This window comes from Polyodon spathula, chromosome 5 (genome assembly GCF_017654505.1).
Source record: "Polyodon spathula isolate WHYD16114869_AA chromosome 5, ASM1765450v1, whole genome shotgun sequence".
Taxonomy (NCBI): domain Eukaryota; kingdom Metazoa; phylum Chordata; class Actinopteri; order Acipenseriformes; family Polyodontidae; genus Polyodon; species Polyodon spathula.
The window spans coordinates 31,008,342-31,026,238 of record NC_054538.1 but is presented as its reverse complement, the minus strand read 5'-3'; the positions used below and the strand labels follow the sequence as shown (position 1 = coordinate 31,026,238).

Sequence of the window (17,897 nt, the reverse complement as noted above, 5' to 3'; positions counted from 1 at the left end):
GACAACACAACAGTGGTGATAAATGTCAGCCACCAAGGTGGCCTACAGTCCCGGGGTTGCATCACATTGCCCTCTGGCTTTTGACGTGGGCTGAAAGGAACCTGCTGTCCCTACGGGCGACACATCTTCCTGGAGTGGTGAACTGGAAAGCAGGGAGGGTGCGCATCCGTCAGTTACAATTACATGTCTTTGGATGCACAGAATTAATAAACAATATTAGAAACACTCATATTTGCTTTATATTCGGCAAAGTCATTATACGTAATACAAAATAGTCTGCACTGTAAATGTTTATCACATTACCATTTACTTCCCACCTATAATTATGTGCCATTTAAAATGTTTACAACATCAAAAACATTAACCTCAAGATAAAACTATAATGCCTAACAAAGATAAACTTTTTTTAAAAATTTTTATTAAAGCCGGTATCATTATCCAAAAGGACTCTATATAACTTTCTGTTGCTTTGCACTTTCTGTAGACTCTTGTGTCTTCTTCCTTTGTTTTTGTTATGCAAGTAGGAAATGCATGCATTTCAAACACTGACAACATAATCAACCAGCCGCTATTGCTTTTAGTTATGTAAACACTGGGATTAAGATGTCACTGACACTAAAGTGACACATTAAACAAACATATTTTTTTTTACATAACTTTTGTGCTGTTGCATTTTCTGCAGAAGCAATTATTTTTCCCTGAAGACTAACCTGGCCTTTCCCCTTCACTTTCTGCACTTATTGACTCATCTCAATGGGTGCATGCAGCAACCTCAGTGGCATGAAAAGAAACATCAGGATTAAAGAGAAGTCTCTTGGGTGCTGTTGTGCCTGATATGCTTACTGTCAATTGTCCCCTTTAGGGACACGTGCTTTCAAGTTGGGACCCACTCATGGATAAGTTTCACATAAATGTGTTGTTTTGGGAAGAGAGCACTGTGGCTGTGGTTAGGCTTAGCGGTCTATAAATATTATAAAAGAGCAGGGAATAGACAGTTCTACAGTCCCCTCCAGGGATACAGATGCTCTTCATATACTCTCCAGGGTATCATTTAGTAATACACCGTGTAACAATTTATTTATTTATTTTTTGTTCCTGGGCAGTAAGTGTTATTTCCTAATTGCTTATGTCTCAAAAGTATAGAAAATGGCTATTATTCCCCACAAACTTTACTTTTGTGTCCAGGACAGTGATATTTCAAAATATCACTATTTCCAATGGGAAAACGGGCAAATGTGTGTCTTTTTGTTCGCATAAAGTCAGAAAAAAACAACATATGAATCCAAATTAACATGTATTTATACTAAAGTAATACAAAAATGACTACAAAAGATTTAGAAGTAAGTAGTTTTTCGAGATTTACGATTATACTGTAAATACAGTGAACGAAAAGACACACATTTGCCCGTTTTCCCATTGGAAATAGTGATATTTTGAAATATCACAGCCCTAGTCACAAAAGCAAAGTTTGTGGGGAATAATAGCCATTTTCTATACTTTTGAGGCATAAGCAATTAGGAAATAACACTTACTACCCAGGAACAAAAATTGTGTTACATAGTGTAATTATTGTACAAGCTAGTTTAACCATCCCTATCCTTTAAGAGACAATTACATTGCTGTGTGTGTTACAAGGTAACATGAATAATTGTTGTTTTTTTTTTTCAAACTAGCATATTAGCACAATCAAAACCAGGTGTTTGATGCACATGTTTGCAACTTTCCAGTGATAATCACACTCTCCACCTTATTCCTAAAGAAAAAAAAAGAAAATGTATCGCTTAGAGGCAATAATAGTTTTGAGACCTTCTTTAGACATTGTCTGTAATGTGCATTATGATATACAAGGATTTAACATTGTTAGCATCAACCTTTTTCTGGTGGCTGAGAAAAAAGTACCTGACAAGCAAAATGTAAGCAACTATATACAGTATGTTAGATATACTGCAGTTCAAGGACAGCTCATCAGGACATTATGCCTAATAAATAAGTTCCTGCAGTTGTTTGAAAGCTTTGCACATGAAAGGTCCTAAAGGTGTCCTGGGTATAGAAGTACTCATCGTGTTAAGTCTCTACCATTAAGAGTATCCTTTTGGTCTTCTTGCAGTGATGGCTGGGCAGACAGGGATGAGGTGATTGAAGGCTACGAGCAGGAGGCTGTGGGCGGGATCACGATGAAGCTAAAGTCACCGGAGGTCATGTCCTTTGATGACTACTTCCTGAGGCTGCGACTTGACACAAACACCCGAAACCCCTGGTTTCCTGAATTCTGGCAGTACCGTTTTCAATGCCGTATCCCAGGACACCCACTGGAGAACCAACATTACAGAAAGATTTGTACAGGTAAAATAAATACATAATAATAATTTGTATTTTTATTATTTCAAAAATTCTTGTCACATTTATGAAATACTACTGAACTTGCTGTTTTCCATGTATTATCTACAAAACACATTGTGCATCTTAATGAAAACAACTCACAAGACATTATGCCCTGCTTTGTTTACAGGAAATTCAAACAGAATATGATGAAACCAGTAAGTGTAAACAGATTCAAATGGGCACCAATAGAAAACCCAAAGAAAATATCTGGTCGAGAGAAATAATGGGCCCTAAATCCACTAACATTATCATATAATAAACATTTTTAAAAACTTGTTTTGATGAGTTTTGAGAGCACTCCAAAAGTTGTATGTTGTATGTTGAGTATAGTACGTGAATATCCATAGATACAGAGAGTGTATATATAGTAAAGTATGGCTTGCTTTTACTTCCGGACTGATAAATTGAATGTGTATTTATTATACAAACATACAATACAAAATACCCCAGCAAACTTGTAACCAATTATGCACTGATGACCACCAAGTAGAATAAATAAAGAGTGCTGTCACACTGAATCTATGCATTTGTTTTATTTGTTCAAAACCTCACAATTAAACTTCTGTGCTGTTTAGGTAAAATGCTCTTATTTGTACAGTTACATAAAGATGAATATATCCTTGCACGCTTGAAACGTTTCAGCTGTAATGGATTGACAAAAAAAACAACCCCAAAACCCCCCCACACAGTACGATTCCTGAATGAAAAAAAAATAATTGAAAACAATTTTTTTTATTTAATAGGGATAAGAATGCTTTGTTTTCCCTGTATTTCCATGAGAATGAACACAGATTATGAAGTAAATATCAGTCTCTGGTTTCATTTGAGCCAAATAGCTAGCAATGTTCAATCCCTATTCATTTTCAGAAATGGAGACTATTTCATAGCTGGGCCTCAACTGCGTCCCTTTAGGAAGGATATTTTTCATCTGCAAAGAAACATTTGTGTATTTGAAATAGAAAGTTAATACTGTGCTGTTACCATGTATGTAGCTTTTTTTTTTTCTGAAACATTTGCACAGCAGCATCTGATGTCAGCACCAAAGGTGATTTAATATGACATTGCTAGATCGTGGTTCAAGATTTGGGTCTGTTTAACTAGGCTAAGCAGTGGTGCCATTCAACTTCAATAATTCTGTTGGGATGATGCATTGACCCCAACTTATTAACAGTAGACAAACACAGTGGTAAGACACCCACAATAGAGCAGTTACATTAGTTTAAGGGCAATGGTTATCAGTCTGCATTAGGTGTCTCTTGCTCTTCAATTTTTTTTGTTCAGTTAAAAGGTCACTCATAGGTACTGTTATTGTTTATGGCATTCTACTACAGCTTTCTTGCCAAAGTGTCACTCTATGAACTAAATAAGCATGCTAGTGAGGCCCTGGAAAGCAAAATAAAATTTAAAAATTATTATAAAATATATAATTAAAAATATCTTCAGAGAGGGTATTTTTTTTACTATGAGACTAAATGTAAAACATCAATATGTAAAAACAAATAGAATTTTAAAACAGTTCTGCTTTTTGCTGTAATGTACCACCCCACATGACTTTAGTCTGCGTTCACTGGGGTTAGGTTGACTTCGATCCGAGCACGAGATGACTTTGGTACGAGATGACTTTGGTACGAGATGACTTTTGTGTGAGTCGGTTGGTTGTTTTTGTGGCAAGTTGGCCATTACATGTTTCATATGGATACATTTGTCTATGTCTACAATTGGTCATGAGGATGTGTGTTTTGGGAAGATTTTACATTTGTTGTGGTCTCATTTTGTTCCAGGCAATGAGAGTTTAGAAGAAAACTATGTTCAAGACAGCAAGATGGGATTTGTTATTAATGCCATTTACGCTATGGCTCACGGCCTGCATGACATGCAACAGAGTCTCTGCCCAGGCCACACAGGACTGTGTGAAGCTATGAATCCCATTGATGGCAGCAAGCTGCTGGAGTTTCTGTTGAAGACTTCGTTCCTTGGCGTTTCTGAAGAGGAAATTTATTTTGATGAAAATGGAGACACACCTGGCAGGTAATGTATCCCTATCTATATTGTATTACCAGAATTATTAGATCTTGAGGGATGGTTTGGGTACTAATAAACCTAGCTCTGTAATTCTGAAAGTTCATGTGGAAGTAATTATTTTTATTAAAAGTCAATGAAGATCATATTTTTGCTTATTTATGCATTTTAGTGTTTAATCTGCAACAACATATGAATTTGATTTTAGATAAGAAAATGCCAGTGAACATCTAATTCTATCTCCTTAAACACCAGTAGTCTTATGTTAAAATTATCGACGAATCAAGTGAAACAGCTTCTTCTCTCATTTCCATTGTCCACCTCCTCACCTCCCCCACCTTGCACCAGGTGCTCACTTCTCAGGGGTAGTCATAGCTTATAAGGCTTGCTGCCTACCTGCCTCATTCTTTTGGTATCTGGATTAAGACTGAGAATCAAGGCAAGTGGTGCAAGATCTGCTAACTATTGTGAATTCTTGACAATAAACAGTTATTTCTCATCTTTGTTTCTTGAATGTGTAGGCCAGTGGTTGAGGAAGATATTCAGTAGAATGTCAGAAATCGAAACAAACTTGTACTGGGGTCAGTAGGGATTTGTAAGAAGGCACTCCATATTAACAAGCATCCTTTTTTTTTTTTTTTTTAAGTCAGAAGAGTTTGAAAGCTTGAAGTAATCTGGCAGCTATGTCTGCTTGAGCCTCTACAGTGGAGCCTTTTGTGTTTTTTGAAGCAGGCGTCTCATCAGCAGTCAATTATCTCAAGTTAGGGTTAGGGTTACATGCTTCTGCTTTGCTGCACTCAGTTTTTACAGTAATTTACATTGGACGTGCTATATGTTCTACTCGACATACCCTTACGTTTTCCAGGACTTTTTGTCATCTTATCTTATCTTCCATCTCTTTACATGTGTTTTCAGGAACCTAAAAGGTTCAGGATTGAATTTGGTTCATTTAACAGTGGGCTAATGGCATTCTGTGTTCAGACCTTGTTTATTTTTTTGGTCTCTTCTCAGTTGTTTATTTGCTACAGCTGAACAGATGGTGTGTCTGTATAACACTTTTTCTGTTTCTGTTCCCACTTGTTCAGCAACAGTGAGCACACTAGATTCTAAGTGAGCTTGGCTTTACTTAATCAGCCTGGTCTGCTAAGATATCAGGTGTGATCTTTCTTGATATCTCTGTCTGCAATGACAGCTTGTGTTGTTTACATGAATGTACCCCCACACTAACAGTGGCCAGAAATCTGTTTCTTCACTATGGCAGGTATGACATCATGAATCTTCAGAATGTGGAACCTGGCCGGTTTGACTATATGAATGTTGGCTCCTGGCATGAAGGGATCCTGGATATTGATGACTACCGGATTGAAATGAATAGGAGTGGGATGGTGCGCTCTGTGTGCAGTGAACCCTGCTTAATGGGACAAATAAAGGTAAACCGTGACCACTAATTGACCTTTGTGTGCAATTGACCTTTCTCTCCACTATTAATAAAATTCAATCTGCAATGCAAACTTCCACTGCAACCAATCACTGTACTTTAGTACAAGGCTGCAAATACACTGTAATTCAGCTTTATGGCAATAAAGTACCTTAACTAATCATTATCCTGTGCCACAGCATCCCCTTTTGTATCCAAATCTTACCATATTTGGCATAGTATATCACACTACCTAAATAATTTAATATAACAAAAAAATTGCTGTTTGCTGTTTTTTTTTTTTGTTTTTTTTTTTTATTTAGTCACACATGAATGAACTTGTTTATTAAAATAACAGGGTTGCCCGCAATGGGAATATTATTGTAAAATATGAAGGTAGGCAAAGTTGATGCATATATTAATTTATTAACCCGTTACACGCTGTCCATATGGTCCTTATAAATGTTGTTATATACAGAGGTAAAAGCATAGCAAAGTTTTGAAAAGTAGTGTTCTCCACTGAATGTTGTTGTTTCTATTGCAGGTGATCCGAAAGGGAGAGGTGAGCTGCTGTTGGATTTGCACTGCATGCAAGGAAAATGAATTTGTACAAGACGAGTTTACCTGTAAGGCCTGTGACCTGGGCTGGTGGCCAAACGAGGAGCTGACAGGTAATGCACAGTACAACAATAACCATCTCTTTCTGTCCCACTGAAATAATACAAATCAACATATTATTAATTTCTGCAAACAATGGTTTGTGACATTATTATATCATTAATACACTGCATTTAAAACTTTTCTATTAACTATAAAATATAAATTATATTTTGGGGAATGTGTGGTTATGTTTATCCAATGTCAGCATCAAAGGGAATATTACATATAATATTTTATACACATAAAAAGAACTCCTTTTTTTGAGTTCATGTAGCCTGTTCATGGTGCAGTGAATCCTGTTATTTACATCTATGCTGTTATTACATTTGATATGCCTTAACATATCAAAACTCAAAACGCAGATTCCTAATGTCTTTACCCTTAACTAGGTCTAAAGACAAAGAACAAATGTGACTTTAAAATTTAGAAAGAACATACTGTATGTCATAGTGTTGTAGATCACAGCTGCTATTTTTAGTTGAACTGAAAACCTACTTTGATAGCTGGTACATTTTCAAAAAAACAGCCCCCCCGCCAGCCAGGCGCATGCAATGCATATTACGCCAACTAGGATATGTATTGATGCCATGCTGTTTTTAAATTAAATCCAGCAGGGTTGAGTCTAATATGGGCTACCTACTTCATAGCTAGTTGCACAGATGCTGCATAATAGCTGCCAACTGATATGCTGCTATATGTATGTGCTCAAAGACACTACTGTAATTTTCAGACATGTAAAGCTTAACATCAACATTACTAGTCTTATATATAAATTGCACCAGCTTTGGTATCTTACACTAACATTCTTACATACATTCTTTATTTATGTTCTTATTTTACAGTATACTACATAAACTCAGCTATTTTAATGGTAGAACAATCCATTCTCTGAATGTTTCTGTAACCAGCTGTGTATCATTTTCCAGGCTGTGAAGAAATTGTTGTCAGGCACCTCGAGTGGAGTACTGCAGAGTCCATAGTGGCAGTGGTTTTCTCGTGCCTGGGAATCCTGGTCACGATGTTCGTCACCTTTATCTTTGTGCTGTACAGAGACACTCCGGTGGTCAAATCCTCCAGCCGAGAGCTCTGCTACATCATACTGGCAGGGATTTTCCTGGGCTACATCTGTCCCTTCATACTGATTGCGAGGCCCACTGTGGGATCCTGCTACCTTCAGCGACTCCTGGTGGGACTCTCCTCAGCCATGTGCTACTCTGCTCTGGTGACCAAAACCAACAGAATCGCTCGGATCCTGGCAGGCAGCAAGAAAAAGATCTGCACCAGAAAACCAAGGTTCATGAGCGCTTGGGCTCAGGTTGTCATTTCGTCTATCCTAGTCAGTGTGCAGCTTATGCTGGAGGTGACCCTTGTCATCCTGGAGCCTCCCATGCCAGTCCTGTCTTACCCCAGCATCAGGGAAGTCTTCTTGATCTGTAACACCAGCAACCTGGGAATGGTGGCCCCTATTGGATACAATGGGCTCCTCATCATGAGCTGCACTTACTATGCTTTCAAGACCAGAAATGTCCCTGCCAACTTTAATGAGGCCAAATACATAGCTTTTACCATGTATACCACCTGCATCATATGGCTGGCCTTTGTGCCTATATATTTTGGCAGCAACTACAAAATTATCAGCACCTGTTTCTCTGTGAGCCTGAGCGTGACAGTGGCACTGGGGTGCATGTTCACTCCCAAGATGTACATTATCATTGCCAAGCCAGAGCGGAACGTCCGCAGTGCGTTCACCACCTCCGATGTTGTGCGCATGCACGTGGGTGATGGAAAAATTGTCTGTAAGAACAATGGCTTACTAAATATGTTCAGGAGGAAGAACAACACTACTGGAAATGCCAAGTAAGTTGCAACATTCCAATTTTCATGTGCAGTACAGTTTTTTTTTTTTTTTGTTTTGTATCTACTTAGTTGTCTTTTCATTTTAGAGGCTGCTTATCCATTCCTTTGTAACCAAGCGGTTGAGAACCACTCTTGGGACAGCTCATTAATTAAATCCCATAGTGGATGAATCTCTCCAGCAGTGGACTTTAGATTATCTTGATAAAACGAAGAAAATCAGTAAAGTACATATGTTTCAGCTGTTTGCCTTCTTCACTGCTGTTTGAAGAAAGCAAAGAGCCAAAATGTTTATGTGCTTTACGTTCTTTTTAATCCAAACGTAGTTGTTATAGCATATAATAAAAACTCCATGTAACGCTAACAGAATTTTTTTGAATTTTGAACAACCTAACGAGTAGGCCAAATGCATCTAATTAGGTATTCATTAGCATAAATATCCACCCATTCTCACAAATCACGTGAGATGAAATACAAAAAAATAAATAATGATTGTCTGTTGGACTTCTATGCAACAGACTACATTGTCGTTTTATGCTAGTTTTTACAGGCTACAATGTATTAGGCTGTAAGTCTTTTAACTGTAAAGACCAGTTTATCTCAATACCAAGCTGAGGAAATGTAATGTGTAATATGGAGCCGGTCTCAAGATGAGTTATTGAACAGACATATGGTTATTAAAAATGAGGTTACACTGGCTAAATAAATTTGAAAGTCCCAATGGGTTACAAAAAGGGTATTAATGCTTAGGTATAGGGGCTGATCTGTGTCAAGAAGGGACTAAGATTGTCAGTGACATTAATGATCAGGGATTCTTTCTCATAATTACAGTAATTACTGTTATCCTGGGCTTTATTGTGCATTTATTTAATAATGAGTAAATCCAAACATATATACAGTATATATTATTAAAAGCACATTTATAGCGCTGATATACAAATACATTGTGTTTATATGTGTTTATATTACTGATGAAAAGAATAGGCTTGCATGTACCGGTACCTTTGAAGATGGACAAACACAGACACTTCCAGCATTTAAGTATGACAATTCCTCAGGAAAAGGATAATTAGTAGACAGTCATCTTCATTTAAGTTTGCAAATAGCTAATTATTATTATATTAAGCTAAAATATCACAAGAAAGCACCTGAACAAATCTCATAAACCTTAACATGACCTTTTATTTACTTAAAAATTATGATACTCTATAAATGGCAGTTCCACTTTTTTGCTGAACATAGCCATTCAATATGAAAGCAGAAGATAGAAACTCCAGCTACTGATTTTGTGACAATGGTTTTGTTAGCCATTGCAAAAATATATTTTTTACTTAAAGTCAGAGTATATGAAATTCACCCATTCAATTCAATTAACTGTTTATCTGGGGAAACGATAAACAAACTCAGTATGTTTATCACTATGATTTGATTTAATAAAATTAACCCATCTGTGATGTATTTCTTTATTCTGAATAATAATTTATACACATTTGTGCATTCTTTGAATTCCAGTTAATTTTCCTTAAATATTTTTTTCCCTGCTAAAACGTAAATCAGATTGGGCCCTTAATGTATTAAAATATTTAGAATCTGTTTACACAGTGATTTAATCGCAGACAAACAAAATCAATCACTGCCAGTCAATGAATGTATCTTGTAGAGATGGCTATGATTAACTTGAATGTCTTTCAGTGGCTGTTATGTAATAATTAAACATCAATAACGGCTTACTCTTTGAAGAAGGTGAGACGTACCCTCCCAGAGGGCCAGCCCTAGGAACATTTTGAAAACAAGGCTTGAAATGTTCTACTTTGGTGAATTCTGTAGCATGTTTCATTCTTTTACTTCATAAAAAAGAGTTTTCACTGAACAGAATGAATGTGTTTTTATTTTGAAAAGAGTATTAAAGTGCCACAACATATTTTCAATCCATACTTTTGGTATCTGTCCAAAATATTTTAGTCATTCATAATTTGACCACTGAAGTAAAAAGCACAAAACTCTTAGAACATTTATTAAATTTATTAAACAGCTGTAATACACTGTGCTATTTGACCCTCTTGAAAAAATAAACAAGATACAACAATGTCAGCAGATTAACTGAAACAATAATTTCTAGTGGGAGGAACAGGGTGAACCAACAAATGGGGGTCCCTATTAGTTCATAATAATAAATTAAAGGTAAGACTGTGTGTGGTTCATTTTGCGAATGGATAAACTACTGTGGACATTAAGGCTATTGCATAAAACCACAAAAGGCATTGGGTGGGAAATTTAAACAAAACATCCCAATAAATGGACAGCCTTTTCGTAGACCATCACCACTACCTAAAAACAAAAACAAAAAAAAAGCAGAACTTCTGCATCATCGTAAACCATCTGTGTCAAAAATAGAACAGGAAGTAGAGATGGTAAAATTATGCAACAGAAGCTCACCAGTAAGAGAGGAGACAATTACAACATTATCAAGCATGCTGTTGTTTAATTATTCTTCTCTAAATCTTTGCAAATAGCTCCCAAAGGGCTCCAAATGAAACAAAACCTATTTACTATTTAAACTCCTCCCAGTGCTTTTTACATACCTAAACAAGTAAATTAGCCAAACTATAAGCACATCATTTATGCTATTGTTTACATTTGACTAGTAGACATTTTTTACATGAACCAGAAATGTTATTTTGCCTCTACTTTTCTGGGTTCCTGTGAAATAACATAATCGTCTTTATTTTGTTCATAGTTCTAATGGAAAGTCTGTGTCATGGTCTGAACCAGGTGCAAGACAGCCACCAAAGGGGGAGCATATGTGGCACAGGCTGTCCGTTCATGTGAAGAGACAGGAGGCAGGGTCGAATCAGACAGCAGTCATCAAACCCCTAACTAAATCCTACCAGAACAAGAGCCTCAACTTCTCGGACATGAGCACCAAGACCTTGTACAACGTGGCCGAAGAAGATGAAAGCGACCCTATTAGGTACAACAGGCCCGACAGCCCTTCCATGATGGTGCACAGACAAATTCCCTCCATGGGGTCACCAAAGGAAGGGGAGCAACCCCAGCTGTACACACCAGAGCACATGCAGAACAGCTTCCTTCCCGAGCAGGTCATTATGGACCAGCTTGTCAGCAAGTACACCACAAACACCCCGGACCACAACTCCATGATTACCCTTCCAGGCCCTGGGAATGGAGTGAGGCCTATCTACCAGCCCCACCTCATGCAACAGGTCTTTCCTCTTCAGATGACCACCTTCAGTGAGGAGCCAGTTTCCCCAGTTGAGGAGGTGGACAGTGAGCAGTTCAACCTCATTCATGGCTACATGTACGACAACACAGAGATCCATGAGGAGGAGGAGCTGGTGCAAAGCAAACTGACACTGGATGATTCCCCGGCCCTGACGCCCCCCTCCCCTTTCAGAGATTCGATGGGCTCTGGCAGCTCGGTTCCAAGCTCTCCCATGTCTGAGTCAGTGCTTTGCACACCTCCAAATGTGACATACGCAGCTGTCATTCTAAGGGACTATAAGCAAAGCTCTTCTACACTTTAAGGCAAAAAATGGGCCAAAATAAATACAGACCAATTCAGAAACTTGTGAGTAAACAAGGCCGAAGCAAAAAATAAAGCACATGGAATGTCAAACAATTCTTTCAATTTTTAAAGGGCTGTTCATGCCTTTTTACTTTGGTAGATTTAAAAATAAGAAAACAAAAACTTTAATAGCTTACGTAACAATAAGGCAAGGATGAAGCACATAAGAAAACAGATAATGATGTGTACAGTTCTTATTTTTACAATATCAAAGAGGGCACAGCAATCCTGAAGAAATGTATCCTTTTTCACTCTGAAGCCTGTGGAGAAAATTTTAATTGAAAGTAATGGCTGGAAGAGAATTAATTTGTGTGCAGCAGAAAGTATTGTGACAAAAGACAATTCTCTGTATAGCTGCAACCTTGGACAAAGGCAAAAGAACAAACACCAATGGCAGAGCTAAAAGAAGCCCAGAATGGATCTCTATGTACACACATGCAAGGACTGTGATTCTTTATGCTCATATAAAAAAAAAATGCAGGAGTCTGATTTTCAGCAGCTTGAAATTGTGGCCTCATAATACAAATTCTTTTTAAGACTGAAAAATACAGATAAATAGAGGAATGTCAAATTTGCCCTTGTGTAGTATTTATTGAAAACATTGTTAAAATGTTAAAACCATCTTAATTTAGTTTTCATCTTCCAATGCATGTTTGATTGAATAATATAGTAGAGATAATATTAACAAGTCCCTGAATAGATAATCACCCCATCTTCAAATCTATGCAGAAGATGAGTAAACTTTCCCACAAGGGCAGTTTTATTGCAAGTATTATTAACTTACAAACAATCAGTGTTGTATTAGTCTTAGCCATCTGCAGTAAAATGAAAAGGGAAAATGCCTAAACCTAGTCATTCTGCATTGGAAGTAAATAAAAGACCTCTAATTGTAGATTACGCAATAAAAGATTTTGCATAGAGGGGACTATTCTATTTTCAAGAATTCCAAGATAAGTGGGTAACCGGTTTGTCTGTTTACTGGGGGAAAAATAAACAAATTCACACCTCCAGTGAAATGGAAAGAAATCTCCCTAACCCCTGTTGTTCTGTGTTAGTGGTGTCACTGTATTTATACCAAGATATTTAGTAAGAATAGTGGGGGGAGGAATTCTCCACACATGCCTCACTCCATCCTCACCTGCATATGACATCCAAAACAGAAAAAATTGCTCTTGCTAAATTTTGAGCTTGAGTTGTGACTGCTTTCTAATAAGAAAATGACTTAAAATTATGTATATGATGTTCTTAATATTTTTGAGTTCCTCATGTTTTTTATGTCCATTGTAATGATTTTGGATCTTTAAAAGTTTGCATTAGTCAGAACGTGCTCTTTCATACAAAAATATATGTTTATAACATATAATTGCTTATATATTTGAAAATGTGAAGTAACAATAATCTTGGAATTGTCTGCAGATGTTTTGTGGAAAAGTAAATGTTATTAAATTTGGGTGACTTTTGAAAGAAGAAACATACAAGTCAGTATTAAAAATCATGAAAGCTATAGTTTTAAAGTATATCAGTTTGTACTGTAGTTGCTTCTGGTGAAAAGATATTAGAGTGAATACATTGCTAATAATAATGTACTCTAAGGTGAATAAATTAAAGCAGAATTCTTGATACAAAGTTAGTAACTTAGCCATTAGAATGCAACTGTCTAAAGCATAAACAGTATTATTGCTAATATTATTTTATATTATGATTAATGTTATGATTAATTATTATACAGTATATTTTAGTGAATATAATATATGCAGTTTCACAAAAATAAAAAATAAAAAAAAATGTAGCTAATAGGAGGCTCTTCTGTTTGACATGTTCTGGGCTATTCATGAAAAAAAAAATTGTCAAGATTAACAATGCTGTAAAATAAATATTTTCTAGTTACTTAATGAGTCACTTGTCCTTACTTTAAACATATAATTTACCAAATTTGTGTTTGGTTTAGAGGCACAGTGTGAAAGACTGAACTAATTTGTGTAAAAGCCACAAGCAAGTTATCACTTTGCCATCCTTACAAGTGTTTAAATCTCAAACGTCACTTGATCCGAACAATCACATAATGTTGTATTTTTACATAAAAGGCACTTAAATATTTATTTTTGCTGCTGTTGTGTTTAGATCAGATGTAGATAGAATACATTAAAAGCTCCTATGATTGCTGCAAATGCATCTGAAGTACAAATATTTCACACAAAAGTCAATTAGATTTAGTCAGGGATCAGAAAAATGTTTACAATCAGCAAGTGATTTACTTGGCTCCTGTACAGTTTGCAACCCAGTGCCCAGCATTGAATACATCATGGGCATATTTTGTAGGAATTAGCATTGGCAATACGTAGTGTGTCCACCTACTGTTGTTATATGAGAAAAAAAGGTAAATTTAACAATAATCTTATAAGAACATCAGAAAATTTACCAATGAGATGGCCATTTGGCCCATCTAAGATTGTCCGGTCCCTAATAGCTAATTGATCTCAAAACTTTGTCAAGTTGAGCCTTAAAGGATCCAAGTGATTCAGCCTCAACAACATGTTGGTATCAGTTAAGGTTATGTTTCATTTTGAATGATTGATTTATATATACCGGTTAATACTGACAGTTAAAACAGCACTTAATAGGGAAAAAAACAACAACTATGATTTATATTTTACTCTTTTTGTGAGTTTTGTCCAGTTGTTCTGCTCTGATTTTGGTGTCTGGTCAAATTTATATCAGAGCTTTAGTTTCTCGCACTGCTCATTTAATTTGGGTTACCAGATTTGCACAGTGAAAAACTAGGACGCTCTTTTTTCTCTTGAAGTCACTGACGCTGTACCAAGTCTGAAGTCGTATTTCACACAATAATAGTTAAACAATTAAGTATCTTGGGTGTATTTAATGCAGATGATAACTCATTATTTTCTTTACATTGTCATCTTAAAACATGTTAAATGTGCAAAAAGCCAGATTTAAAAAAAAAAAAAAAGTTCAGCTATTAATATTACCATGTAAACGTGATAAACACAAAATCAGAATGATTGAACAAATACTGTAATACATAAGATTGTTTTATTTTTGCTAACACAACCTAATACATTACTCTGCTATTATCTTGGTGAGCACAAAAAAAGGTGATATAATCTCAAACGGACGACTTAACAACTGTACTGTTTCTGACTGGGACAAAAAATGAAGACTGTTTTTGCTCTGCTTGCTGCCTCAGAAAATGAACTAAACTATGCACGAAAATTTTACTTCCGAGTGGTGTTACAGTTCGTTTTGATTGTGAAGCATCTCATGGTTGTTTTTCTGTTTGATATTTTTCCTTTTTGCAAGCAATAAAAAGAATCAGCATATCACAGTCTACCATTCTACCAAATTACCGAGGAATAGTTGTATATTTTTGTATTAGAAAATTTCAGTTTGGAAAAGAGACACAACAGCTCCCGATTTCTAATTGGAAATAGTGATATTTTGAAATGTACCTGCCATGGTCACAAAAGCAAAGTTTGTGGGGAATAATAGCCATTTTCCACACTTTTGAGGCATAAGCAATTAGGAAATAAAACTTACTACCCAGGAACAAAAAATAAATAAATAAATAAATTGTTACACAGTGTTATTATTTATTTCTATCCAACTCGTAATTTTGTGATTTGTGTCCGTAGCTTTTCTTGAGTCATACTTGTACTTTTGATATGTACTCATAACTATTTTATTTATACTCGTAATTTCTTTTGAGGTACTCTGATTTTTGATTTGTACTCTGATTTTTGATTTGTACTATATTATATATATATATATATATATATATATATATTATATATATATATATATATATCTACAGTGCCTATAGAAAGTCTACACCCCCTTGAACTTTTTTCACATTTTGTTGTATCAGTGCCTCAGAGTTTCATGTATTTAAATTTTTCTACTTATGTACAAACGATAGTCCACACTGTTAAAAATTTTATTGAGAAAAAGATTATATATTAAAAATACAAAACTGAAAGATCATAATTGAATAAGTCTCAACCCCCCTGAGTTAATACTTGGTGGAAGCACCTTTGGCAGCAATTACAAAACTGTTCAAGATCTGTCAAGTTCCTTGGGGAGCATTGATGGATAGCAATCTTCAAGTAATGCCACAAATTTTCGATTGAATTTAGGTCGGGGCTCTGACTGGGCCACTCAAGGACATTTACCTTTTTGTTCCTTAGCCACTCCAATGTAGCTTTGGGTTGTTGTCTTGCTGAAAGGTGAACTTCCGTCCCAGTTTCAGCTTTCTTGCAGAGGGCAGCAGGTTTTCCTCAAGGACTTTTCTGTACTTTGCTCCATTCATTTTCCCTTCTATCCTGACTCATGCCCCAGTCCCTGCCGATGAGAAACATCCCTATAACATGATCCTGCCACCACCATGCTTCACAGTAGGGATGGTTTTCTTTGGGTGATGCACTGTATTGGGTTGGCACCAAACATAACGCTTTGCATTTAGGCCAAAAAGTTCCATTTTAGTTTCGTCAGACCACAAAACTTTTTGCCACATGGCTACAGAATTTCTTTTTTTGCATACTTCATATGGGATTCAAGGTGGGCTTTCTTGAGTAACATAAGGCCAGATTTGTGGAGTGCATGGAATATTGTTGTCACATGCACACTTTGACCAGTCATTGCCATAAAAGCCTGTAGCGCTTGTAAAGTTTGCCATTGGCCTCTTGGTAGCCTTTCTGATTTGTCTTGTTCTTGCTCAGTCATCAAGTTTGGAGGGATGGCCTGATCTCGGCAGGGTCTTGGTGGTGCCATACACCTCCCACATCTTAATAATCATCTTGACCATGCTACAAGGGATATTCAAGGCATTTTATATATACCCATCCTCTAATCTGTGCCTTTCAACAACTTTGTCCTGGAGTTCTTTTGAAAGCACCTTGGTGCTCATGGTTGAGTCTTTACTTTGAAATGAACTACCCAGCAGAGGGAACCTACAAGAACTGCTGAATTTATCCTGAAATCATGTGAATCACTACAGTTTAACACCAGTGGAGGCCACTTAACTTGGTGTGTGATTTTGAAGGAGATTGGTTACACTTGAGCTAATTTAGGATTGCTATTACAAGGGGGGTGGACACTTATACAACCAAGCTATTTCACTTTTTATTTTTAATTCATTTTCTACAAATTTCTAGAATATTTTTTTCACTTGGAAGTTGTGGAGTAGGATGTGTAGATAAAGGGAAAAAAATATTTTAATGCATTTTAATTCCAGGCTATAAGGCAACAAAAGATAAACATTTTGATAATAATAACTGTACACTGCAACAAAAGCTTTTTAAATAATTTAATACCTTTGTGTACATCAACTTATTTACAGTATAAACACATTATTCAATCAACCTCCTCTGAAAAAAACTGTATGTAGACATATGTGTATGTAGCTTATTTAATGATTATTTGTTATTATTCAGCACAATACTTATTTAAAATGTGTATCATAATTTATATTTACAAAGCTATTCATGAATTAAAAATATTCATAATTAATAAAATACCATTAGTTCTATAATTAATACAATATTATTAAATATGTTTATATTATTAAAATCATAAAATTAGTCATCTGCTTACAAATTATTGTTAGCATTAAAATTATTCAACCCTGTTTTCCATCTAAATTCTAAAGTTATTCAAGGGTCTTCTACTGAATCAACTTTATTGACAAAACGACTCTCAGTCCACATCAGAGGTATGTGCTCTTTATCAACCAGGCACCCAGCAACGTATGAGCAGTTTTGCTTAGGGGGATTTGTGGCGCATAAGACAAAGCGTCCATTATCTGCAATTGCACTGGACCAGACACATGAACAAGGCAATGCCCTAGTGAAAGCAGATGGACGTGCAGTAGGGCTTACTGACAATCCAATAGCACTTAAACATTGGATTAATGCAGGACCAGAGGCATCCCGGCTTATCCAAGAATGTGGTTATATTCTCACATTG

General features: G+C 36.1%; 1 protein-coding gene across 2 annotated transcripts in view; it reads left to right on the top strand.

Annotated features, from left to right (window-relative positions):
• The window catches only part of LOC121315834 (metabotropic glutamate receptor 1-like), a 47,408-nt gene extending 33,603 nt beyond the window's left edge, over positions 1-13,805 (top strand). Inside the window, exons 4-9 of one of the 2 annotated variants that reach the window (XM_041250311.1) lie at positions 2,108-2,343; positions 4,164-4,410; positions 5,663-5,831; positions 6,363-6,489; positions 7,405-8,335; positions 11,070-13,805. In XM_041250311.1, the coding sequence (XP_041106245.1) occupies positions 2,108-2,343; positions 4,164-4,410; positions 5,663-5,831; positions 6,363-6,489; positions 7,405-8,335; positions 11,070-11,877 (2,518 nt within the window). In that variant the 3' untranslated portion in view covers positions 11,878-13,805. The remainder of the gene's footprint in view (positions 1-2,107; positions 2,344-4,163; positions 4,411-5,662; positions 5,832-6,362; positions 6,490-7,404; positions 8,336-11,069) is intronic. The other variant, XM_041250312.1, reaches the window with a different exon arrangement.
• Positions 13,806-17,897: the final 4,092 nt, after the last annotated feature.